This window comes from Notamacropus eugenii, chromosome 1, assembly GCF_028372415.1.
Source record: "Notamacropus eugenii isolate mMacEug1 chromosome 1, mMacEug1.pri_v2, whole genome shotgun sequence".
Taxonomy (NCBI): domain Eukaryota; kingdom Metazoa; phylum Chordata; class Mammalia; order Diprotodontia; family Macropodidae; genus Notamacropus; species Notamacropus eugenii.
In genome coordinates, this window is record NC_092872.1 from 761,322,337 (window position 1) to 761,348,878 (window position 26,542).

Sequence of the window (26,542 nt, forward strand, 5' to 3'; positions counted from 1 at the left end):
AAAGCAGGGTAAAAGGCAAATGCTCCCCATCTTCAAGGACCCAGAAGAGACCTGAGGCAAGGAAGCAGGAACAAACAGAGGTTGGGGTGAGGCACAGGGGCTGAGCCTTCAAGGAAACTCAGAGAAGGGAGGGAGGAAGCAAGCGGGAGCAGAAGGAATGTAAGAACTGCTGCTCCAGACAGAGACAGCTTCTGTAAGCACAGGAAGGCAGGAGACAAACACCAAAAAGACCTGAGTTCAAATTCAACTTCAAACACCACCTCATCCCATTACCCTGGGCACACCTCTTCAGCTTCCTCATCTATAAAATGGGATCACAAAGTCCTGCTTCACAAAGGAGCTTCACAAACCCTCAAGAGCTACAGAAATGGGTGCCATTCCCCTCTGCTTCTGCTGCTTCTAACCCAGGTCAAACACAATGGACATGACAAGAACAAATGACCCCCATGGCAGACGGGGGTGGGGGGTGGGGGGGGACAGATGGATATCAGGACAAGGCCCCCAGGGCCCACAAAGATCCGTGAAGGGCACAATCCGCAGCACTGATAACACGCCAAACACCCACAAGTGGGGGGAACAAGGGCAAACCCACACATCAATGCAATGAGACTGAGCATTCACACTGCCTGCCTCCTGTCCCACTCCTGAGAAAGGAGTGGGCAGAATGGTAAGCAAGTATGGCATATTCCCCTTCCGGACCTGGGACACAGGAGCCAAAATCCCTCCCTACTGCAGAACCAGACATGGCGGCTGCCGACCAGCACTTGTTGAAGCAGCCATCCCCTCCAAACTATGGTGCCTGTCTAGCCATACTCCACCACCTCCCCAAGAGATTACTACCCCCCCAACTTTCCAAAAGAATCCTAAACATTGGAACACACCAAAGCCCAAACTGTGAGGATACAATTACCACCTCAGCAGGAATCCAGGAACTCCAAATATACGGAGCCTCATTAGCTGCATCTTTAATAAAAGCATCCTCATGTAAAAAGCTTTTCATCTTCAAAGCCTGTTAGTAATGAATTAATCTGAAGCCCAGCCCTCAGGGGACAAAGAGACATTCAGTGGCTGGCCCAAAGCCAACAGGTACTTCCAAGAGAAGAGATGCCAGGCATGAGCGTTGGACGCCCGGCAGGATGGCATCAGCACTATCTTTGGCCTATCTGTCCCTTCTATGTACCCAGCAAGAGCAAAGCAATCCTACCAGCAGCCTATGAAATAAAGAGAGAGTTCTCGATGAGCAGTTTCGGGGGACAGTAATGGAAGCTACCTGCTGCAATCAAATACTGCCTCGATTTGAGCAGACCAGAATCCAGCAGAGCACATGCCCAGAGTTCTCCTCTTTCTTTTGGCATGGCTACATGATTTCACTTTGTGGAGTGGATTTTGGCTTCTCTTGTTTTTAATCACATTGGCTACAGGTCTGTTGATCTCAGTAGCTTTCTAAAGAACCAGCTTTACATTTTATTTATGATTTTTTCACTTCATTTACCCATTTCTCCTTTATTTTGTAGCATCCCTTCTTTTATGCTTACCTTAAGATCATTTTATTTTTTGGCATTCTGGCTTCTGAAGTAAGGGAATTAATGAAAGGAAATGCTAGGGAAGGTGACCTAACCCTACCAGATCTCAAATTATATTATAAAGCAGCAATCATCAAAATCACTTGATACTGGCTAAGAAGTAGAGGGGTAGACCAGTGGAATAGGTTAGGTACTCAAGACATAGCAGTCAATTAATATATCAATCTACTGTTTGATAAATCCAAGGACCTCAGCTTCTGGGATAAGAACTCACTGTTTGATAAAAACTGCTGAGAAAACTGGACTACAATGTGACAGAAACTGGGCAAAGATGAATGCTTGACACCATATACAAGAATAAAGCCCAAATGGATACACAATCTAGTATAAAGACTGATACTATAAACAAATTAGGAGAGCAAGCGATAGTGTAGCTGTCAGATTTATGACCAAACAAAAGATAAGAGAACATTATAAAATGCAAAATGGACCATTTTGATTACATTAAATTGAAAAGTTTTTGCACAAATAAACCCAATGCAAAATTAGGTTAGGAGGGAAGCAGAAAACTGAGAAAGAATTTTTATAACTAGTGTCCATGATAAAGGCCTCATTTCTAAAATATACAGAGAAATTGAGTCAAACATACAAGAATACAAGTCATTCCCCAATTGATAAATGGTCAAAGGATATGAACAGGCAGTTTTCAGAGAAAGAAATTAAAGCTATGTATAGTCAAATGAAACTGATTAATGAGATATAAAGCAAAACAACTCTGAGGCACCACATCACACCTATCAGATTGGCTAACAAGATAAAACAGGAAAATGATAAATGTTGGAGAAGATGTGGGAGAGATGGAATACTAATTCATTGTTGGTGAAGTTGTGAGCTAATCCAATCATTATGGAGAGCAATTTGGAACTATGCCCAAAGGGTTACAAAAATGTGCATACCCTTTGACCCTGCGATATCGCTTCTAGGACAGTATCCCAAAGAAATCACAAAAATGGGAAAGGGTCCCATGTGTACAAAAATATTTATAGCAGCTCTCTTTGTGGTAGCCAAGAATTGGAAATCAAGGGGATGCCCATCAATTGGGGAATGGCTGAACAAGTTGTGGCATATGAATGTAATGGAATGCTATGGTAGTATAAGAAATGATGAACAGGAAGACTTCACACAGGCCTGGAAGAAGTAACACGAACTGACACTGAACGAAACGAGCAGAACCAGGAGATCATTGTACACAGTAACAACCACAGTGCAAGAAGAATTTTTCTGGTATACTTAGCCCTTCACAGCAATGCAAGGACCTACAACATTCCCAAAGGACCCTTAAGGCAAAATGCCATCCACATCCAGAGAAAGGACTATGGAACTGGAGAGCAGAATGACGTAGAATATTTTCTTTTATGTTATGTTTTGTTTTGTTTGAGTTTTTCTCGTGGTTTCTCCCATTCATTTTAATTCTTTGATGCAACATGACTAACGTGAAAAATGTCTTTAATAAGAATGTATGTGTAGAATCCATATAAGACTGCATGCTGTCTCAGGGAGGGAGGGAGGGGGAGAAAATCTAAGACTTAGGAAGTGATTGTAGAAAACTGAAAACAAATTAATAATTTAAACAATTTTTTAAAATAAGTTAGACATCCAAAAAAAATGAAGTGAATATTCAGTTTATTAATCCTGTCCTTTTCTATTTTGTCTGAGGATATTTGCAGAAAGGCAATCAATTGTGAAAGACTTAGAACTCTGATCAGCACAGTGGCATATTACAATTGAGAGGACTCATGATGGAGCACTCCTTTCCAAACAGATGAAGTCCTGTTCAGGACAGATCCTATACAGGAATGCATTCTGAAGGACTACACATATTTGTCACAGGCTTTTGTTTTTCATTTTGGTGTTGTTGTTTTCAGTAGGGAGGGAGGAGAGAGAGAAGAAGCAGATCCAAAAACAAAACAAACCTGATTTTTTTCAAGTATGCTTCCCTTCCCCTGAGGATTGCTTTAGGCACATCCCAGAAACGTTGAGATGTTTCATCACCACTTTATTTCACATTGTTACTGTTTCTATCACTGTTCTTTGCCCCATTCATCATTTAAGATTTCATTAACTCTCCATTTGGTTCTGTGCTCCCTGGACTGATGATTTTTATTGCACCATGGTCTGTGAAGGACATATTTATTATTTACAACTTTTCTGTATTTGCAATATCTATGTGTCCTGATACAAGACTATATCTCAGGAGATGCAGAAAAAGCCTTTGACAAAATACATCGATGATTTGTGCTAAAAACCCTCAAAACTATGGTCACACAGGGACATTTTTTTAATGTCATCAAAAGTAACTAAAAGCAAAAGCAATCATCTATGTAACAGAGATAGAAGCTTTCCCAACAAATACCAGTGCAAGTAAGGATGAATGCCCATTATTAATATAGTTCTGAAAATGGCAGCAACAACAAGACAAAAGAAACAAAGGCATAGAGGTAGGTAGCTTTGCTTGCTTTATGACAGGGCAGTTTACTTAGAAAATCCTAGGGAATCAGCAAAGATATCATGTGAGAACTGATATCTTCAGCAAAATCACGGGCTCCAAAATAAACCCTCAAAAATCGGACTCATTTCTGTATTGACAGAACCTAAGAGGCAACAATAAAAAAGGAAATTCCATCCAATAATGACAAAATGCATAAAACACCTGAGGCTCAACCACAGAAGCACATCAAAAAACCTCTTTAGAGTCTATTACAAAGTGTTCCTTCAAGCAATAAAATGTAACAAGAAAGCTCATGAGTACTGTGGGTGGACCACGTAATAGAAATGACAACGTGACCACAATTAACTCAGTTTTCATGCCATGCCAATCCAATGACCAAGGGGATACTTTGTAGAACTTGGTAAAATAAAAAAAACACAAGCTATAAAAGATGACTTGAAATGATGAAAAGAGGGACCAGCCAGTGCAGACCTCACACCGGGTTATAAAGAGGTAGTCATAGAAAGCACGTAGCTCTGGTTCACAAACAGAGTCAGTTCCATGGAACAGAAGAGACAAGGGAGGACAGGAGATAATGGCATTCAGTAACCCAGCACTGAAAAACCAAGGACTTTTTATGGATAAAAACTGCTGGGAAAACTGGGAAGCGGTCTGGCAGAAATGAGGCTTGGATAAGACCATCCACCATACTCCACAACGTATTCTACAAAGATACACAATCTTCACACTAAGAGCAGCATCGCAAACACTCAGATGACAGACAGACCAGAAGAGCACTGCTTAAGCACCTATTGCATGCCTGTGTGCCTGCCACCCACCTTGCTAACCTCTGCAAACACAGAAGCAACAAAGATTGTCCTTATCCCAGAAGGAGCTCACACTCTAAAAGGAAAGACAGAATAGAAAAGGAAGGCGGCAAGAGGGGAGATGGCTGAACTGCACAATTAAGCTGCTCATTATAAGGTCACTAAAGGCAGTTTAACCAAATCCAATAATCTTCTTATCAAATCAATCAACAAGTAATCATTAAGCATTACTATTTGCCAGGCACTGGGTATAAAAATACAGAGAATGAAATAATCCCTACTTTGCTTATCCTTTCCAATCTGCCTGCCCTTCGCCAGGTTCACCCAGGATGTGGGAATTAGGGGGGTACTTCAAGAGTCCAGGTGAGCCCTGACAAAAGACCTAAAACAATGGCCCTGGAAAGCCACAGCAAAGGAAAGACACAAAAATTGTTGGAGAAGTAGAACTGAGAAGACAAGTGAGTGGACAGGGAGGGATGAAGAATCCAAGCTGGGTAGGATCAGGGTTAGAAATTCCCATCAAAGCTGGAAAGCCAGAGAGACTGGAAAGATGGCAGTGCCCTGTGAAAAAAAAAGGGATATTCTGAATGGAGGAAGAGGTGAATGGAAGAAGCACCTACTACGTGCCAGGCACAAGGTTAAAACTCTTTTCATAGGTATCTCACAAGGAGGGCCCTTTCCTGAGCAGATTTCTAGTCAGTCAACATTTATGGTGGTGACAAAAGTAAACAGCGCCCACTGCTGTTGCCCCAGCCAGACACCCCCTCCAATTCACAGGGCCTTTCCAGAGCTGAGAATCCCTCACATACAGCACAGTGAGGGTACCAAATCTGGAAGAAGCTCTTACAACCCCCACATCAGGGCTGATGCTTCTCAGAGCAAGCAGTGACTTGCCCAGATCACAAAGCTACTGTCTGTCTGCCCAGGGCCAGGCTCAAACTCAGGTCTGGTTAATGGTCATTACTACTTTCTATCTTCCAAAACTTATTGCCTTCAAAACATAAAATGGACCCAAGAGGGTTTTTTTTTTAAAAGGAGAGTGAGGTTGAAGAAAGGTGAAGACATTTTTCTTCCTAACGAAATGAGGTTTCACAGCAGCTTAAGACAAAGCCCCCAAACTTTTGGTTCCACTTTTTCGAAAGAACCACCCAACACCTGGGAGAGACGGCTTATATCCAGATACAGTCTGGACTAATGGACTGGGAGGCCCGCCCCGCTCTGCTCCAGACTTCCAGACACCAAAACTCAGGTTTGGCTAGTTGTCTCTCCATCAGTCACAAGGTCATCTCACACTGCAAGACCCTGGTCAAAGAGGCCTAGTTGCACCCCCCTCTCCCTTTTCATGAACATTGTCTTCCCAGGTTGAAAGAGAAACTCAATGAAGGTGAGGACTCTGGTTTTCTCATGGATATGTATTTCTGACCTACAGAGTAAACACTGAGCTTTTGCTGCCTGGTTTTACCTTTTAACCCTCACCAGTTCACTGACAATGGAACTAAGTCCAATCAACAAGCATTTGTTTATAGATCACCTACTCTGTGCCAGGAACATGCAAGGCACCAGGGGCTAAAGAGACAAAGCCCTCAACCAAAACAAATTTAAAAACTAAATCATCTCGAGTTGACCTAATAATTCTACTGCAGGGAATACATGGTGAGTCTTTAAACTGAGGAGATATCTGTGTGTTCGAAGGCTTTCACAACAGCACCTTACAGAATTACTGGAAATGGTCTCGGCAACTGACCGACCTACAGTCCTTGAGACAAGTGTGAAGCAGCACCCTGAAGTACTCGGCTGCCATCAGGTGCTGGGACTGAGCCCTCAGGCCCAGATGGAGGAGCCCACCCTACCTACATCCTGAGCCAGAAGGTCAAGGGGGGGGGGACAAACAACTCTGATGGAGTCCAATTTCTACCTGAAGGCCAGTGGCTATTGGACCTAAGGTTCCACTTTAAAGTTTTTACTGCCATGTTTTCTACATGCTAGATAATGGAATATTCCCAGGCCAGAATCCTGGAAGGGCATGAAATACCAGCTTAAAACAGGTTGGAGCAGTCAGAATGAACAGCTGCCAAGACCTAGTCAGGAGAAACCAGTTGCACCTGCTCCAGAGCCTTGAGGCACCAGGAGGTAGAGACCAAGAAGCCCCAGCTCCCCAGGCCTCCGTGGCACCGCGATCCCTCAGACCACCAGGTCAATCAGTTCCCTAGTCACATAGTAGATCCCAGAAATGAGGTTCAGGTCCTCAGGGGACCTCCCCAGCTTCTGCAGTAGCCAGGCCTCAGGTCCCACTCCCTCCAGTCACCCAACTCACAGAGACACAAGGAATCACTCTCCCCTAAGCACACATCTGACAATGGCGATCTTCTCAACTGCTTCCAGGGGTCTGCTATTTACTGTCTCTGGACAAAATATAAATTACCCCTCTGCTTAGCAATTAAAGTCCTAGGCAAGCTGACCCCAACCTCTCATAGCCCCATCAGGCATCCTTCCCCTTGTTCCTCAGCACATGCAAGTCTATATTTTCAAAAAAGAGAAAAGTCTTCGTAAAAGTATTCACGATCTGCTCCAGAAAGCGCTAGTCACCTCTTAAGGGCTGATGAGGAAAGTGACAAAATGGAAAAGCAGCTAAGTTTTGGGGGTAAAAGGCCTGAAGGGGGTCACCCCTACCCAGGGCAAGGACACCCCTTGAGGTGAGGCACGGTACCAGGGCAGAAGAGAGATCAGAGATGGCAGCTGCCCCTGCCTCTCCCTGTCCCCTCTGGCCTCTCCTTTCCCCTGCATTTTATGGGCTTTTTCATGGTTACTGGGCCAGGAAAAGTACATGGTATCAGAATTTGTGTTTTGTTATAAGAAAAAGTATATGCAGAAAACTGTAATTTCAGCAATCTCTAGCAAACTTTGGATTTGACTGTGCAACATGGCAGACACTGGCACAGGACCACTCAGCATGACGTGCCCACATCAGAAAGGGTGCTGTGCTCTTTGAGCAAAGCAGAATTGAGACAGCACAAAGGAAACGCAGGATGCGCAAATTTGGGGGTATCCACCCCAAACATTCACCTGGACTATCTGTGCCCAACCTGTGGTAGAGCATTCCAGGCTCGTATTGGTCAGATCAGCCACAGTCGGACACACTGAAACTTCACTTTACAATGGTGATGTCACTTTGGTCCTCTTCGAAAGCAAAGGACAACAACCAACCAACCAAGCAAAATGTTAGAGGTCATGGGAACCTCACCCCTGATTTCCCATTGGTTCAATGTAGCAACATTTAAGGTTTTGCCTTTTGCCCCTCTTTGCAGGAACATTACCCCTGTGAAAGTGGAGAACTCTCTGTGTACGCATGTATGTATGCAGATATAGAAATGTTTTACTGATCGGTGGCTTCATAACCCTATACCCTCCAATCAAATGTCAGCCCACTCTCGCTCTCTGCCCTTGACATCCTGGCTACTAGGAGCATGCCCGACATACAGCAGGTGCTTTTGTGGCTGATAGGAAAGCACTACCAGCTGTGCACACGTCTTGCAGCTTCTCTGGGCACACTGATCTAAAAAAGCTCCTACACAACATATTATCACAGACCCTCAGCAGCCCTCGCCCCCTCGTGCCAACAAATGTCCATCCCAGAGGAAGGTGGCCCCTCCAGCGTGGGGCAGCTCTCCCACTCCTGCCCCACCCCTGCTTCTAGCTCTGCAGTCCAAGAGAATAATGCAAAGCCCTCTTCTAAGCCAACCCTCATGGGCCCAGACAAGGTCATGGGCTCCAGGCTCTTCCCTATCCCAGACACCTTCTGTATCTGAGGCCTGCCCAGTGATCAATGTCACCCTCCAGATGAAGTCTGCCAGCTCATGTCGAGTTTCAAATCAAACTCCCAAACCTTTTTCAGAACAACTGCTGTCTCTCCATGCCTATCTGTCTTAAATTTCCGGATTTATTGTTTGTACCCAAGTGCAAGACTTCATGGGGTGCTAGGAGGTGCCATAGTGCACAGAGCACTGGGCCCCAGCTGTCAGGAAGGTTCATTCCCAAGTTCAGATCTAGCCCCAGACACTGACTAGCTTAGCTGTGTGACCCTGGGCAGGTCACTTCACCCTGGTTGCCTGTTTCCTCATCTGTAAGATGAGTGGAGAAGGAAATGGCAATTCACTCCAGTATCTCTGCCACAAGAACCCCGAATGGCTCATGAAGAGTCTGACAACCGAAACGAATAACCAAAAAACAAGACTTTACAGCGATCCCTACCAAATTTCATTTGATTAGATTCAGCCCAATGCTCTCATCTGTCCCGATGTTTTGCGGTCCTAACTGTCACTCACTATGTCCTCCTTCCCTCTCAGCTGGGTGTCCCCTGCAAACGTGATGAACATGCTATTCACTGCTTTATCCAAATCATGGACAAAACTGTGAAGCAGTCCAGGGCCCAGCCCAGATTCTGTGATACTCCCCTAGAGACCCCCTGCCATGCTGAAACTGAACAATTCACATGACTCAAAAGAAGAAATATGACAGGCCACCCCTGTCACCCTCTGGAGGGGGCAATTTCCCAGATCACATGGAAGATCCAAAGCTTTCAGACTTTTTCTATGTATTGATAATCGACAGATTTTTTTTTTCCCTTTCTTCTGTCTTCAAAAAAATACTACATGTTATGCAGGACAGCTCTCTGGGAAGGGGCAGGGAGAATACCCGAGAAAAACCCTAAGAGTGTAAAAATTAGAGACAGCAATAAAAATGTTATTTTTTTTAAAAAGCAATTCCCCTTTTCAGTCATGCCAGCCAATGAGTTTTGAATCCCTCAGACTATATTCTCATCTGAGCTAGTCCCTCCACCTTCTCCCTAAGAACAAGATCTTGGCTAAAATTGGGTCTGCTCAACCCTAGTATCCATTTTCCTCTTGCCCTCTAGTCCAGTGTCCTGCCCTAAAGGAAAAGGGGTGAACCTAGCCCCCTTGGTCCTTCCATACTGATGCCCTATTCCACCTTGGATCTGCAGACACCAAAGTCGACTACCACCTTGCAGCCAGCAGGCTCTTAGCTGTTTCCTCCTCTTTTTGGAAAACTGCAATATGTGCCTCTCTCCCATGGTCCATGATCTTCCAGAAGTTTCTGGCAGAGGCTCAGTCATCCCATCTGCCAGTCCCTCCAAGCCCTGAGACTGCAGCTGCCTGGAGCCAGGGCATCGAGCACCGTCCCAGACGGCTCCCCACTGAGCATTTCTGTTCTCACTTTCAAGGTAACTGAAGCTCCATTTCAGCCCCACAGCCCTTCCCAGCCCGACCAACCTGCTCCACTTTATCACATACTCATTCAAGCAAAGCATTCTTGCTCCCCATGCTCCACCTCCCACCACCAAGCCTTTGCTGACTTGACCTCCAGGTCTGGAAGGCCCTTCATCCTCACCTTGGCCTCAGCTTTCTTCAAGGCTCAACTCAAGCATCCCCCACTTAGAGATGATGTTCCCACCAAAGCCTCCCAGAGCAGCTGGCACGCCTTCTCTTTATATTTACTCTGTCAAAACTGGCATACATATGTCCTTGTGGCCTTCTCCCAGGAGAATGGAGGAAGTATCCTGCAAACAGGGACTATTTTAGTCTCTCTGTAGGGACACAGAGCAGACACAAAGTATAGGCAACTCAATGAATACTTGATGGATTTAATCAAAGGAGTTACAAAACATTCAATTCTAAAGAACCATAAACACCTAACTCCTCCCCTATATTTCATTCCCAAGTATAACTATAATATTTGTTGGAGAAGAAGAGGAAAATAAAAGTCACCCTGGGTAAACAAAACTGTGTGTGTGCACACATGCATTTATTAAGTGCTTACAGTGAATCCAAAAACACTGAAATCGTTCCTACGGGCTAGACAACGTCTAAGTACTAGCACCGTGGAGTAACTGGCCATCGATTACAGAAATATCCAGGGGGAAGGCAAAGGGAGCTTCGAGGAGGAGGCCCTGAAGTTGGGGGGAGGGAGAAAGGTCATGCAGAACCATCTCCAAAAGCCCTCCCACTGAACGAGTTGTGCTGACTCAGCCAGGGGACTTGCCCAGCTAGGCCAAAATGACATTTCCCAACGCTGTCCGCCACCTCTTGGCTAGTCTTATGTCTCACTGGGCGCGTTCAGAAAAAGCAAATGTCTATTATCTTCAAACTCACGTAACAAAACTTTTAAAGACAGACCTGTCCGATGCTGAAGGAAACTGGATGTACAACAATGTTCAGCACAAAGGAAACCAAAGGGAAGCAGAACAGAAGTGACCTCAGGGCCATCTGGTCCAACGCACATTTTACCAGACCCAGAGAGCAAGGAACTTGCCCAAGTCAGACAGGTCATAATCACATCTAGGCGCTGACTCCAAATGTTCTTTTCTTTTTTAAATAAAAGGATTAATAACTGATCTTGAGCAGTGGTGTTGGGCCCAAGTGGAAACGCCTCCCTGCAGGTCCACGGGCTAACATCATCCTGTGCTCCACTCTAGGCTTGATTTTGGGAAGTGCTCCCCAATGACATTTTCATCTGGAGGGAGTGCGGGGGACCACAAGCTGGAGCCCATGACTCCAAAGGAATGTTTGTAAAGCATAAGCACCTCATTCTGGCAAGCCTGGCCAGTTTGTCCAGGGACTGACTGCCCACGCCAGAACCCACATCCAGGAGATTCTCCAGCCTACAAGGTTCTCATGGAGCCTGCTCGCCTCAGGCTCATCATAAGAAAGAGGCTCCCTGCTCCTTGCACAACCAGGGGAAGCATGGAGAGCTCAGAGGGCCCACGGTGGATCACACTCAGGCACAGAGGAACCAGGCCAGAGAAGGTCCCTGGCATCTCCTCTGCCAAGAGATCAGGCAGGAGTTGGGGGCCCCCTCGGTGAATGAAGGAGTCTCTGGCAGCAGCACCCACTGATCCAGGCTCCCACAAAGAATAAAATAAGATGTTTCAAAGCAACTGCAAAAAAAAAAAAAAAAGCCCACAACTTTCTCTGGGCCTCTGTCTTCTACTACAAAATGGGAGAATTATGGTCCCTCTCAGCTCTCAGAGTAACAATTTTAGTTACATACCTATGGCATAAAACAAGGTGTGCTTGTTAATTATTCCTATGGCCAAAAAATTTAAGTGCTGATTTCTTCAAGCCCAAATGCTTAGAGATATAATTCAAATGAAACGAGGAATAAAAGATTGCTACTGGAATATTACTACTCCAATGAAGAATGCAAAACCACTGGAAGATTTATCAACTGATATGGTCAGAAATAATTATAATACGAAAACAAAAGGCATCCAAACCTTCTTTTAAGCCCTGCAAAGATGTTGGTCTGTCCCTACTATGTGCCCAAAGACTATGCGGCCTGCTGGCCTCCCTGTCTCTGCTGTGCCCCCCCCTTCCACACTGCAGAGGCCCCACTGGTACTGATGGCACCTCCTTGTGACCACCAAGGCCACCTGCACTCTCCTTCACCTCCTACCTCTCTCTCGTTCATTTCTCAACCTTCTAGGACATATAACCCAACACGACTAGACTAGAAATCCTCCCCTCGAAGTTACTAAAGATTTTCTAATCACCAAATGTAACAACAGTTTGTCCCCATCCTCAATCTTCTCGACCTGTCAGGTGCATTGGACAGTGCTGACCCCCTCTCTCCCTTCCTCCCCTTCCCAGCTGCTCCCTCGGGTCCTGTCCCACCTGTCTGTCAGCTAGCTCCTTCTCAGGCTTCTCAGTCATCTCACACGGCCTCACAGCTCTGGCTTGGGCCCTCCTCTCTCCTAACTATCTTCAGTGACCTCACCCACAGTGACTGGTCTAATTATCACTTCCATGCAAGTAATGCTCAGATCTTTTTGTCCAATCACACTCATGACCACCTATCTAAGAGACATCCCAGAGGCCTCTCAAACTCAACACACCTCAATGAGCATTCCTTCTCTTTCAACCATCTTCTGAACATCCCTCTCTACCCATTATCCATTATCCACTTCCAGGCACCATCCCCAGCTCCTGAAGCATCCACCCTATGTCTCCACACACAGCTGGCAGCTCCTTCCTCACTACCTCCTCATTTGTCTTTTTGCCTCAAGGCTCTTCAGATCCCAAAATGACTGTCCCTCTATGCAGAGAGACTCAAAATTCCAGGGGCTCCCAGTTTGGTCAGTCCAGAAAGGTCACTCCAGCCTAGCCCAAAGTGACCCTGTGGGTGTTCACAAACACTGATCCTCTTCCCACACTCAATGGCCCAGCCAAAGCGATCTTCCCACTACTGCCCATGGGCCATCTTCCATCCTCTCGTCTCCATGCTGGCTGTCCTTATCCTTGGAATGTCCAGCCACCTTGCTTCTACCTCTCAAAATTCCCAAGTTCCTTCAAAATCAGTAAGTATTTATTGAGGACCTACCACATTTCAAGCACTGGGGATACAAGCACAAAGAAGGACGTCATCCCTACTCACAGTCAAGAGACATTCAAATGGTAGTTCAACTTAAGAAAAATGTAAACATAATAAAACATATTAAGAGCAAAAATAATAAAAATCACATAATATTCTGAGGTGCTAAAAAACCATTCGACAAAATCCATTTCCGTTGGTGATATCCACTCCTACTAAAAATGCTAGAAAGCAAAGGAATAAACGGTTCTTTCCTTAACACGATGAGTAGTATAGATATAAAACCAAGAGTCAACATAATCTGTAATGTGGATAAACCGGAGGCCTTTCCAATAAGATCGGGGTAAAACAAGGCTGTCCATTATTACCTTAACGAACACGGTGTTAGAAATGCTAACTCTAGCAATAAGACAAGAAAAAGACGTTAAAAGTATAAACACAGGCAAAGAAGACAAAAAAATGATAGAGAACCACTTAAGTGGCTGAAGAAGCCACAAGAAGATATAGGAAGAGAAATTCCGTTCAAAGTAACTATAGAGAGCCTCGAATCACTTGTGAGTGATCAAGATACACACAGGGACTATGTAAACACAATTACTAATCACTCTTGACAACTCTGAAACAAATAACTCTCAACCAATTCAACGACCAACCACAATTCCAGGGGACCAATGACTAGAAGTGTCCTCACTGAGAGGGCATGAACTCAAGACACAAAATTAAAGGTCACTTCTGGACATTCCAATGAGGGGCATTTCTTTTGCATGACTGTTCATATCTGTTACAAGGGTTTGGTTTGGTCTCTTCCAACAACAGTAGAGGGGAAGGACAGGAAAGAAATGCTTATTAAGTGAAAAGGTAAGAAAAAAAGTTTTTTTAAAAATCCCAGGAAGAGTCAAGAAAATCTCAGCAATTCCAACTCAAAACTGATTTCCTTCGGCCCTGATGGTGATTCTTTCATCAACGTGCAAGACGATACAGATATATGGATATAAATATATAAATAGACGCAGAAGAGCAAGGACATAGTGCAACAAATGCTGCTGGCATCGCCCCTAAGAGTCAGGGTCCCCATTATGTTATGTTCACAGCAGCACTTGGAAGGAAGTCCATCCTACTCATTTTTTTTATTATTTTGCATGTAGCTTTTTCTTCCATTTTTAAATTTATTTGTTTTCAGTTTTCAACAGTCACTTCCATAAGCTCCAAATTTCCCCCCCCCTCCCCAGGAGGGCATGCAATCTTATCCTACGCTTTCTTTAACATATTACCGCAGGTGGCGCCAAGCTGGCAGGGTGATTGGAAGCAAACTCCTCCAAGAAGATCTAGATAATGCACTAGCCTATATCTTGATGGGGAAATCCAGAAAAAAAACCAGGAATCATTTGTCCAACCCAACTCAGCACAGAGACAGAAAGAGAGGTCTTCAGACCCCGGGGATAGGGCTGGGCCAAGAGTATGCCACACAGAGCACTCCAGGAAAAGACCTTGCACCAGGACCCATCCAGGAACACACCATTCTCCTCAATTTGACAGACAAGAAGAAGTAAGCTCACATCCACTGAATGTCATCCTGTCTTGTCAACAATCCAAAGCTGCTCCTACTAATACTGCATGGACACAAATCAGAGAAAATGAGGATCTCAAAGGAATCAAAGTTTTGGGCAACTCAAAGAAATGCTAAGAGCCATGGAGGGTCTAAGGAGGATCTAGCATCCTTCTGGGCACAATGGAGTAGAAAAGGGGCAAGCTAAGGGAGTAACCAAAGAGAAAGATAAGAGATGGCCAGATGAGTACTGCACAAAATCTTCAAAGAATGAGAAAGAAGGCCTCAACAGGGGAGGCCAGACCTCTGCAAAAAGTTCATGATGAGCCATGAACAAGACTTTGCACCAGCAAGATCATGGGTCAATCAAAATACATGATAACCAAAGACCCTCCTGCAGCCCAGACCACGAGTTCATTTCTTGGACAAATAAATTGTTACCATCTCTAACTAGGACTGGACTCCAGAGATCCTCCTTCCTCTACTTCCCTTCCCCAAGGTCACACCCTGAGCAAAGAAAGGATCAGGAATGTCAATGTGAAGAATTAATGGAAAGTTCCTTAGCTGAGTTTGACCTCATCACTTCAAAGAAGAGTAAGGCCCAGGAGGGCATAGGGACTCCTCCAAATCACAGAACCCCCAAAGTAGATACAAAGATAATGAAACAAAAAGGCAATCCTCCTCAAACTGAGTAAGTCTGGTCTGGTCTCCTCTCCACTCAGTACCTTCCACCATGAGCAGCCACTCATCAATCCATTTCTGGTTACCTTGACAGCTGACACTCATGTAACACTTTCAGGTTTACCAAGTGCTTTCTATAGTTTATCTCCTAAGCCAAATCACCTGGGCTGGGGCTGCCTCCCAGGTTCAGGCCTCTCCTGGAAGCAGCACACCAGGGAGCTGAGGGATTAGGTCACAGGCAAGTAAGACAACTGAGTAAGCCTAGGACTACAGGCATGGTGTCCAACCTCCTCACTTTACAGATGAGGAACCCAAGGAGTCCAGGAAGGTGAGAGGATCTCAAGGTCACACAGCAAATAAGTGGCAAAGCTAAGATTCCAATCCAGGCCCTCTGAGCCATGCTGCCAAGTACAGAGAAGAAATAGTGAGCTCTACTAAACACCACACCAATAAAAGGGGTTGAGAGAAATTAACTGCCAGCCCCCATGCCTGCAAAAAATCTACCAAAAATCTTTGAAACAAATACACACACACACACACCATACCCAACCAGGCTATCAGGAAGGAACAAACCAGTTGGCTTTCACAAGGGATAATCTACACTAGATCATAACCAGGCCATCTGGTATTTGACTGAGAGGCGTTGCCAATTCAGGATCCAGCTGCATTTCCTTTCTGTTGATTATGAAAAAGCATGGGCTCTATTAGAACAAACAGCCCTCTTCCAAAAAGGTGTCTCCTATCCACACATCAGAATCACTGGTAATTCCTGGGCAGATGTGCCTGCAGCAATAACCTTGTTCCATAGCCCTTTAATCATAAGCAGGAGGCAAGGGGTAACCCCAGGAGACATTTGATGGCCAAAGGTGAATGCTCCCCACTGGGATGGAGATTCAGTTCAAAGTCCAAGTGGAAGAGGGCTTCTTGAGGATAGGCAGCAATTCCAGGTGGCTCTAGTCCATCAATGACATGGCAATGTTGCCAACAAACCCTTGAACCCAGTAGAGCCCTCTGGAGGAAAGCTGTGGCCCCTCATGACAGACCAAGCACATCTATTGCCCAAATAATGATGTACAGTCAGACAGCTGCTGCCCACCGAGGTGCTTGTCCATCAAAATGCATCCACAGGACAGATGGAGGGCAGACTGGACCTAGAATGAAGGGCTCACGTACGCCAGGGGACCAGGCTGACTCCAGGCACTTGCCCAGCTGGACTTTAAAGGTCCCCAAGGGGCAGGAATCTAAAATCCAGACACTAGTTGGGGTGGGTTCCTACAGGCTGACAGCGAGGGGGCTTCCCAAGTTTTCCCATCAAATGGGTGTTCATGTTCAAGAGCATCTACTCCTGGCCAAGGGATCCCGGTTATAAATGGCTCTGAGCCAAGAAGGAACGTTCAACTGCTTCTTCCTGTCTCTCCACTAGAACCTCCGAGTCCCTCAGAAAGAGCAAACTTGTGAAGTATTTGTCCCCCCACCTCTGGAACAATCATTTTTATTTTTCACATCAGGAGCACAAGAACGAACTCTAAGTATGGAAAACAACATGCCAAAGCCCATCATTCAGCCAATGCTGGAGAGGGTAGGTCCATCCTGGCTGTTCTCCTAGCCCTGCCACACGGGGGCCAGAAGATCAACTGAAGGCCCTTGGCTGCTGCAGACTTGGCAGAAGTCTGGAAGCCCTTGGAGCACCACTAATCATGTTATCTTGAGGAATGCCTGGAAACAGGAGGAAAACAACCAGCTACCTTAAGCACAAGGAAGGGAAATCCTACTGGAAAGTTGATAATCCCACCTAGGAGTTTTTCAAGTGGAGATAGAGTAAAACATAACCAACTAAAACATGCAGTCAATAGGTTTCATTCCAACCTGCTTTTGAAAAAGGAAGAAGCAAATTCAAAAGTTTAGGGCTATGTACTTTTGCAAGAGAAAAGGACTGATCCTAGCACCAAAAAAGGTTAGATCCAAGGGTGAGGAAGCTGTGGCCTCGAGGCCACATGGGACCTTCTAGGTCTGAGTCCAAGGTTTACAGAACAAATCCTTTTATGTAGGGGATTTCTTCTGAGAATGTTCCAGGCACTGGCAAAGGCAGAGAGAATGCCCAGAGTGGCAGAAAGATGGAAGGCCTTGCTCCTGGGGCAGCCAGGAGATCATGGGATAGGGAGAAAGGTGTAAGAAGACTGGAAAGGTAGGAGGGGGCAGGTTAAGAAGGGCTTTGAAAACCAAACAGGATTTTGTATTTGATCCTAGAGGCAACAGGAAAACCAGAGTTCAAATGTGGCCTCAGACACATGCTGGTTGTGAGACCCTGCGCAGGTCACTTCCCTGTCTGTCTCAGTTTGCTCTTTTTGAACATGGGGATAATAATATCATTTACCTCCCAGACGTTGTGAGCTGGCCAAACTTCAGTTGTAGACCCACCCAAGCCAAGGAAGCTTTCTATCCCAGGACCTTCTCCACTCGGCCAGCTCAAGAATACACACACACCTTGAATGAAACAGAACATGCCGACTCGGGCTTTCGGCTCCAGCACAGCAAGGCCTTTTGCAGATTCCCTCTTCTCCTTCCTCGACTCTCTCCTCCACCCCCACCTCCCGGGCCAATCAAAGGATCTCTTTCACTTTCAGTCATTCCCCACTCTCTCTTGAAGACAGCTTCAATTTCTCCCCGTCCCCCAGCAACATGAATGTATCTTCCCCATCCTCAAACACCCCTCCCTTGGTCCAATCACCCTCAGTAACTGTGATCTAAGCCCTTCTCCCTCTCCTTTGAGGGAGCGTGCAATCGGTGCCTCTACTCCCCCTCACTCCCTTTCACTCTTGGCAGTCCACCTCACAACCACATCTTTCAACAAAAACAGTTCTTGCCAAGACTGCCAATGGTCTCTTAGTTGCCAACCCCAATGGCCTTTTACCGATCCTCATGCTTCCTGACCTCGGTGTAATCCCTCTCTTCTCCCCAGATTCTCCTACTCCACGTCATCCCTGATAACCATAGGGGTCCCCCTCAGGACTCTGTCTAGGGCCTTCTCCCTCTATACCTCCACGGGTCATGACACAGCTTAAGAAGCGCTGAAGGGGTCGTGAGTGGCCAAAGCTTTAGGAGCCCTGCTCCAGAAGGCTTCACTTGACCATCTCATCAGCTTCCATCCCTGTGCAGGTGATTCTCACATGTCTTTTGTTCAGCCCTAATTTCTCTGACTTTCAGGTATGAATCTTCAACTGCCTTTTAGGAATCTCAAACTGGATGTCAGAAAGACATCTGAGTGCATCCAAAGCAATTATCCTCCTTCCCCTCTTCCTCACCCACCCATCCCCAGCCAGCCTGCTGTCAAAGCCTGTCCATTTTACCTTCTATCCCTCACAGCCTTGCCACAGTGCAGGCCACTGGGGGGCACAGGAAGGGGGTGCATCTCTCCCTGGTTGCTTCTTAAAGTTCAGACCTGACCATGTCACCACCATCCCTACTAAATAAACTCCTGGGGCTCACTCTTACTTCCAGAATCAGCTATTAAATACTCTCTATACAGCATTCAAAGCCTTCCCTACCCAGCCTATGCCCCATCTTTCAGGTCAGCTTACATCTTACACTCCCCCCAAGTACTGCTGAACACAATGAAAGGGCCTCCCAGAAGAGACTCCATCTCCAGACTCTCGGTGTTTACTCAGGCAATTGTCTGGAAGGTTCTCCTTCCTCATCTTGGCCTCCTGGCTTTCTTCAAATCCCAGGTAAAAACTCCATCTTCTATTGAAAGGTGTTCCTAAACCCCCTTACGCCAGTGCCTTCCCCGGTGATTATCTTCACTTTATTCTGTACACAGCATGTCTTCACAGAGTCATGTGAATGATGCCCTCCCCTCCCCGCTCAGTCTGGGAACTCCTTGAGGGCAAGTCCTTCTCTGTATCCCCATTTCTTAGCTCAATGCCTGGCACATAGTAGGAGCTTAATACACATTTAACAACTGACTGATCTATGCTCAAAAATACTGTCTAATGTTAAATTCAACAGACATAACTCAACAGGCAAATTATCTGTCTGCTCTTCTCCTCTGGCCATTCCCTGTAGGGGCTAGTTTCCCCCTCCTCCTCTCCCATGGCTCAGACTGCGCCCCGAGCCCACATGGTGGGCCTTCACTGTGCACCCCAGATCAGATCCTAGCCACTCCAGCCAAACAGACCACAACAATACCTATTACACACCTGCTGAAGGCCATGCACTGGGCACACCTGAAGTAGGTCACATCTAAGAGGGAAAGGCAAAAGTGCCCCTGGAATGGGGCATGGTGACAAAGGCCTCAAAAAGGAGACCTCTGTCATCCTCAGAAGTCTCTGGCCACTTCCTCTGGCCTGTGAAAACACACCCAGGTATTTCTCTACCCTCGTTTGGGGATGTAAGAAAACAGACCCCTACAGTACTGTGGGTAGAGCAATGGTCCAGCCATGGGCCCAGAAAGCTCTTGGACCAGTGAAGCTGGTGGAGCTGTTCTATTTTTTTACATTTAATTTCATTTTCTTTCCATGTGGTTAATTCAGATGCAGTGTATGCCTGTATGTATCTGCAACAGGCACTACTACTTTTCCTGCCTTCCAGGTAGGGAGGAGGATCCCCCCTTGAATCCAGCCACATCCATCTGCATCTCCCTTCTTCTGAGATAAACTAATCAAAGCTCCTTCCTCCAGTCTCAAGAGTCAACTGACCTGCTGTCTCCAAAATCCCCGATGATCACCCAACAGCCTTTTCAGTACTCAGCCAATAGAGAACTTATTAGCACCCTTCCCTCCTCCTCAAATTCTTCTCTCTTCCCAACTTTTCTATTACTGTTGAGACTCCACCCTCTCTCCCAACTCCCCTCCCCCATCATCGCTGCCCCCTCACCAGGCTCCCAACCTCAGGGCTATCAACACTCTCCTCTCCCACTCGCCTCACATAATCAAGACATCTCCCCTCAAACTGCAATCACTCAAGCTCAGGCCCTCATCATCTTTCACCTCAGTTGTATCCAACTCTTGGTGACTCCATTTGGTGAAGGTGCTGGAGTGGTTTGCCATTTCCCTCTCCAGGTCATTTTACAGATGAGGAAACTGAAGAAAACAGGGTTAAGAGACTTACCCATGGTCCTCCTGACTCCAGACACGGTGCTCCATGCACTATGGCACCACCTAGCAGCCCTAGACCATGGCAATAACCTTTCTGCTCTGCTCTAGTCATTTTCCCAAAGTTCAAGGCTTCATGGGGAAAAAAATGGGAAGCAAGTGGTTCCAGGGGTAACCTGATCTCAAACTATCCTATAAAGCCATAATCCTCGAAATCCCTTAGTACTGGTTGAGAAAGGAAGGCTGATCAGTGGGACAGGAAAAGGACATAAGACAGAGAAACCAACAAACCCAGCAGCACAGTGTTGGACCAACCCAAAGTCTCTGGGGTGCTACTGGGGTGACCATCAGCATGGGCCCAGAAATACTGGGAAAATTGGAAAGTGGTCTGGTAGAGACTTGGTGGACCCAACAGCTCATAACACACACCACGTAAAACTCCAAATGAATATGTGATTTAGACATAAAGGGTGACATTATAAACAAGTCTGGGGAGCAAGCAAGAAATTCCCTTTCAGACCTATGGAAATGAGAGTAGTTCAGGACCAGACAAGGGATGGAAAAGATCACAGGAAATAAAACAGATAGTGCTGAACACATGTAAAACTACACAAACAAAATTAGAAGATTAACTGGAGAAAAAAACTTTAGAGTAAGTTTCTCTGATTTAACGGTCTCATTTCCAAAATAATGAAATAAATGATTTAAATTTATAAGAGAGACTTTCACCAACTGACAAATGGTCAAAGGATTTGAACACACTGTTCTCAAGAAAAGAAATTCAAGTTACCAAGTTAGAAAAACATTCCAAATCACTAACAATTAGAGAAATGCAAATTAAAGCAACTCTGTGGTTCAGCTTCACACCCGTCTGATTGACAAAGTTAAAAAAAAGAGGAAAAAAAGAAAAATTGTGGAGGATACAGAAGACAGGGGCATTCATGAACTCCTGGAGTTGATCAGGAAGGAGCCATCCAGACATCAGCACATGCATTTACCATCCCTGACCACACATTCCATGTGCAATGGCTTTCTTCTTCCTTTACTCTAGGAGGAGTGGGTGGTGAGTGAAAAGTAAAATCTGAAAAGTTGATCCAGCTATTGTGGAAAGCAGCTAGGAACGAGGCCCAAAGAGTGACTGACCCTCTGCATACCTCTGACCCACTGAGAGCAAAGAGGTCTTCTGGACCCTCAACAAAGCTGGTGCCAACAGACGGGGGGATGGACAAAGCGAATGCACTGGAATATTACAGTGTCATTCGATGTGAAGGCTCTGATGACCTCAGAGAAGCAGAGGGAAGCAGGCAGAGCCAAGGACACACCAGTCACAGCCACTCCTCCACTCATCCATGCATCTTCAGGTTAGACAGGCACAAGAGCAACCAAGACAAAGAGAGTCGGTACTTCTCCACAGGCTTCCCATTAGGCAGCAAAGATCAGTGGGGGCAAGGGCAGTCTCCAGAGGAGGAGAAGGGGCAAAAAACTTCCGGCTGGGGGAGGCATCAGGAATGGCTCCTCCAAAGAGGAAGCTCCAAATGCTCCAGAATCCTCTAAATACACGTGCTTACCGGTGACCGACGAATGGACAGACACCTGGGCTGCAAGAATAAAAATATCTCAGTGCCAACATTCACACCAGTCATAAAACCAAAGGAAGAAAGTTCTGCAGTTCTCCTTCAAAAGGCAACAAGAAACATCACTGCATGGGATGCTCGGTTCCCTTGTATTAGAGTGATCATGATAAGCACCTTCGAAAGACTCATTAAAAAGCATTGCTGGCAACACACCAACATGATGGAGAAACACTCCACTAAGAGCCAGAGAAGGTTCTCCAAATGAAACCCAGCTATGCTTCAAAGGGGAATAGTTTTGATGCAGAAATGGTGTCCATGTAGAACTGGAGGAAGGAATGAGACCAAAGCCCTCCTGAGGCCTACTGACATCAAGAAAGACCTCAGTCTTTTCCTTGAGGAAAGAGTCAAGTGGCATACAGAGTGGCCACACTCACCCCTGGGAACGTAGCTGATTCTAATGGAAAGGAACTCCTTTGGAGCCAGGCGGGTGTAGTGACATGACAGACGTTGTGAGCAAGGGGCAAAATCAGCATCAAAAACAAAGAAAAAATGAAAATAAGACAGGGCATGCGACTGACAAAACTCCAACCAAACCCAGGTGAATGAGGAGAAATGGAGGAAAGGGCAGACACTGACCCACAAGGAATTTTAACTGCCTTGGCCTCAACTAGCACTAGTAAGGAACAAAGAGCCTGGAAGGCCATCTCAACCAGCAAATGCTCATCTTGTGGGCAAGGGCAGGATCTGTTTCAACAACATAAACCCCTCAGTCAACTCTAAGAGGGGCCTTGTAACCTAAGATTACCAACAACACCGACTCACAGGAGTGAGGAACAACGCAGAAAACACCCAACTGCCGAGAGGCTAAGCCAAATGATCCCGTGGGTATTGAAAGGTAAAGCTAAAAAGGAGCAAAAGGCAGATAACAATGGAAGTTAGCCTTAGGGACCACGGGGTCAGCACATGAGGACTCTGAGATCCTGCCCAGCTCGGCACCCTCAGTCACAACTTGGGCTGTAAAATGGGGATAAGGATGGCACGGGCCGCCCTCCGGGGCTGTCCTGAGAATCAGATGAGTGTAAAGCCCCATAGCAGGGGCTGTGTGAAGTCAGCTGGTGTCCTCAAGTGCGACAAAGATCCAGGCTCACCAAGTGCTGGGAAGGGCAGGGATCTGAGGGCAGCAACGGCTCTCTGTGGGCCAGGGATGCCCAGGGAGGCCCAGAGTGGGCTGGGCCAGGGAGGCCAGGGAAGCCAAGGAGGCCCAGGGCAGCCGGGCGAGGGAGGCTGGGGCCAGGGATGCCAGGGAGGCCCGGGGCAGAGGAGGTGAAACTGGTCAGACCTGACTGTCTGGGGTCCGGGATGCGAGAGGGAGGAGATGGTGATGATGATGATGATGATGATGAAGAAGGCATTCCCCAGGGGCCAGCGTGAGGAGCGGTGGGGGGCAGACCCTGAGTCCAGTTTGGGAGACGTGAGTCCGGGGGTCTAGAGGGGGTCGGGGGAGCGCAGGACCGATAAGGCAGCGGAGCGGAGATCAGGTCAGGCCCCGGAGAGAGAGAGGGCAGTGGGAGCGGGGGAGGAGGGGTCCAGCTGGGAGGGTGAGGGCTGGGGGGACAGGAGGAGAGGCTGGAGCGGGTAAGTGGGGGGCTGCTGAGCCCAGAGGGGGGCCCAAGTCTACGTCTTGGGAGGCCGGAAGGCACTGCTGGAGGGGGTGGAGGCTGTCGCAAAAGCCGGAAACTAAGCGGGACGCCCCCCGCTGCCTCAGTTTCCCCCTCCGGCCTCAGTTTCCTCTCTCCCGGCAATGGGGCCGCAGGCGGGGAGGGGGGTCTCCCCCACTCCTCGGCCCGGGCTCACCCCTCGTTGCCCGCAGCCCCCCACCCCGTGGAACCCCGCAAACAGCTGGCGGGCCTCTTACCCGGGGGTCGTCCAGGTCCCCACCTCCTGCGCCCGCTCCGGCTCCGACCGCCGTCCCCGGGCCGGCTTTGGCCCCGGTCGCGCGGCTTTTAGAGGAACGCGTGCGGGACGAGATGAAGTGCCCGCCTCCGGGCCCGGCTGCTCCGCCGGCCCCCCCGCCGGCCCCTCCGGCCCCGGGCCCGGCCGCCTTCCCGCCCAGGAGGCGCAGAGCGCTCTTCCGGGTGTTCACCATGGCCGCCCCGGCCCGGCCCGGCTCGCCTCGCTGCTCGGGCCCTCGGGCGCTGGGCAGCAGCGCAGGCCCCAGCCCGGCCCGGCCCCGGCCCCGGCCCCGGCGGCGTCGCCTCGTCAGCGGCCTCGGGAGCGGCCCAGCGGAGCCGCCATCGCTCCCCTTTCTCTGGCGCGCTCGCTCCCGACGCTCGCGGGACGGGACGGGACGGGGTCCCGGGGGCGTGCGTGCGTAACGGCGTGCGGCGTCCCTGCGTGCGCGCCTGCGCCTGCGCCCGGGCGGGCTTGCGAGCGCAACAGATAGCGCGAAGAAAATGTGCGTGCGCGCTGCCTGCTCCGTGAGAGCCGCGCATGCGCGCCCGAGCCTCCCCTCCCCCCTTCCGGGAGACGCTCTAGACCCGGCGCGGCTCGTCTCGATGGTGGTTGGAGGCCCCGGCCCGGCCGAGCTGACAGCTCTCAAACCCGAGGCCTCCGGAGAGGAAAGAGAGGCTGTGGCCAAGGCGGGGCCGGGGCAGGAGGAAGCAGCCAGAAGAAGCTGGACAGCCTGGGGTAAAGGGGTGGGGCCTGAGGCCCGGGGGAGGGGCTCCTGCCCACCCCAGGGCAGCCCCCCCCCCCCCCCCCCCCGACCCCAGCAGAGCCCTCGGCCTGAGTCTGCGCCGTGAAGCGCCCGACCCTGTGCAAGTTCTCAAGCTAACAATGTAAACGGGCCTCCCCCCAGGGGGGCCCCAGCCTGTGCTGGAGATGCTCCCCGGTCGGGCCGCGGCTGCTTCTGCTTTACTGGCTCATCTGTGACCTCGCGCTGACTCCCTAGGGGAAAGGAACACGTCCACAACCAGAGCTCGTGCCAAGAGATTTATTGAAGTGTTCTGAGTGCAAGGTCCTTCCTGGTCCTTCCTTACCGTGGTCAGCGCCGCAAGGGGCTCTCTGGGACAGGGGGCCTTAACTGTTCTGGGTCAGCCAGTCTGGAGAAGCTTGGACCCCTTTTCAGAGCCCTGTCTCTAAATGCACAAAATGAAACGGGTAGGATTACAAAGGAAACCAATTCTGTGGAAATGTTATTATCAAAACATTTTTGAAGACAAGTTCAGGGCCTGCCCTAGCCAAACCCCGGCCTGAGGGTTAGTAATCCAGTCACTTCTGATCTGACTTCTAAAAAGGGAGAAAGGGTGTCAAAAGACCCACTCCCTTTCCAAACCCAACTGGCCCACTCCCCTCCCATTAGAAAGGGAGCTCCTTCCTTAGTAGCTTAGTCCCTCCACTAGTCAGTGAATGGGCAAGCTTTAAGTGCCTACTAAGTGCTGGGCAAGTCCAGGGACACATGGGGCCTCCCCAATCCCAGCTCCTCTCCCCTCCCACTGCCATCATCCCCACTCTCTCCCCGTCTCCTACTGCCCACAGACAAGCCACATCTCCCCCATCACTCCTTCCATCCCTGCTACTGTTCCTTTTCTGGCTAACCTTGAGAAGGCTCCTCCCCCTCTCACTCTCTGCTTACCTTTGGGCTTCCAACCTCATCCTTGCACCAGTAGTGACCATCAGTCGTAGTTGCCTCACTGTCCTCCACCCCTCTGCAGCCTCAGACACCATCCATCATGATTTCCTCGAGGTGTTCAGAACATCCCACCCCCACCCCCCATTCTCCCTCTCCGTCCGCCCTGCCTAACCATGGGGGTCCCCCGGCGCTCTGTCCTGTTCCTCTCCTCTTCTCCCTCTAGACCACTTTCCTGGGGGAATCTCCTCAGCTCCGTGGATTTGATGACCGTCTCTGAGAGGGTGACTGCCAGATCTCCCTGTCCTGCCCCAGCCTCTCCGCAGAGCTCTAGTCTCTCCTCCCCAACTGCCCATCAGACATCTCCAGCCGGATGTCCAGTAGACACATGCAGCTCCTCTCTGTCCCCCCACCTCCCCGCCTGCCCTGGCCGCCCCTCTGGCTCCAGGCTCTCAGCCCGGGCAGCCGCGGTTCCTCCCTCTGCTCCGCCCCCCCCATCTGGTCAGTTTCCAGGTCTGTCAGTTTCACGGGCTCCGCCTCCCACCTCCGGGCCTTTCTCCCGGCCCGGCCCTGCCCAGAGCTGGAAGCCAAGCCCGGACTGGCCTGAGCCTGCGACCCGAAGGTCACCCCAGGCTCCTCTGGGCCTGAGCAGTCCGCCCGCGGGCAGGGCAGGAACTTGGGGACTGGAACCCAGCGGGGGACATCCCCCCGCCCCGCCCCCGGCTCCCCAGGGGGTGCCCAGCCTCCGACCCTCCCCCGCGGGGGCTTGGCCCGGGCCTCCCGCGGGCTCGCTCCCGCCG

The 26,542-nt window shown here is 48.6% G+C and overlaps 1 protein-coding gene and 1 long non-coding RNA gene across 3 annotated transcripts in view; both read right to left on the reverse strand.

The window, feature by feature from the left end:
- Nucleotides 1–24,459, reverse strand: part of ATAD2B (ATPase family AAA domain containing 2B) — a 94,282-nt gene extending 69,823 nt beyond the window's left edge. Inside the window, exon 1 of one of the 2 annotated variants that reach the window (XM_072650373.1) lies at nt 24,030–24,459. In XM_072650373.1, the coding sequence (XP_072506474.1) occupies nt 24,030–24,260 (231 nt within the window). In that variant the 5' untranslated portion in view covers nt 24,261–24,459. The remainder of the gene's footprint in view (nt 1–24,029) is intronic. The other variant, XM_072650332.1, reaches the window with a different exon arrangement.
- A 633-nt stretch (nt 24,460–25,092) lies between these two features.
- LOC140531858 (uncharacterized) lies at nt 25,093–26,541 on the reverse strand. The gene is made up of 2 exons (XR_011976445.1): nt 25,749–26,541; nt 25,093–25,251 (listed from the first exon to the last, which is right to left on the reverse strand). It is a non-coding gene; the product is annotated as an uncharacterized lncRNA (long non-coding RNA).
- Between the last annotated feature and the right edge of the window lies 1 nt (nt 26,542).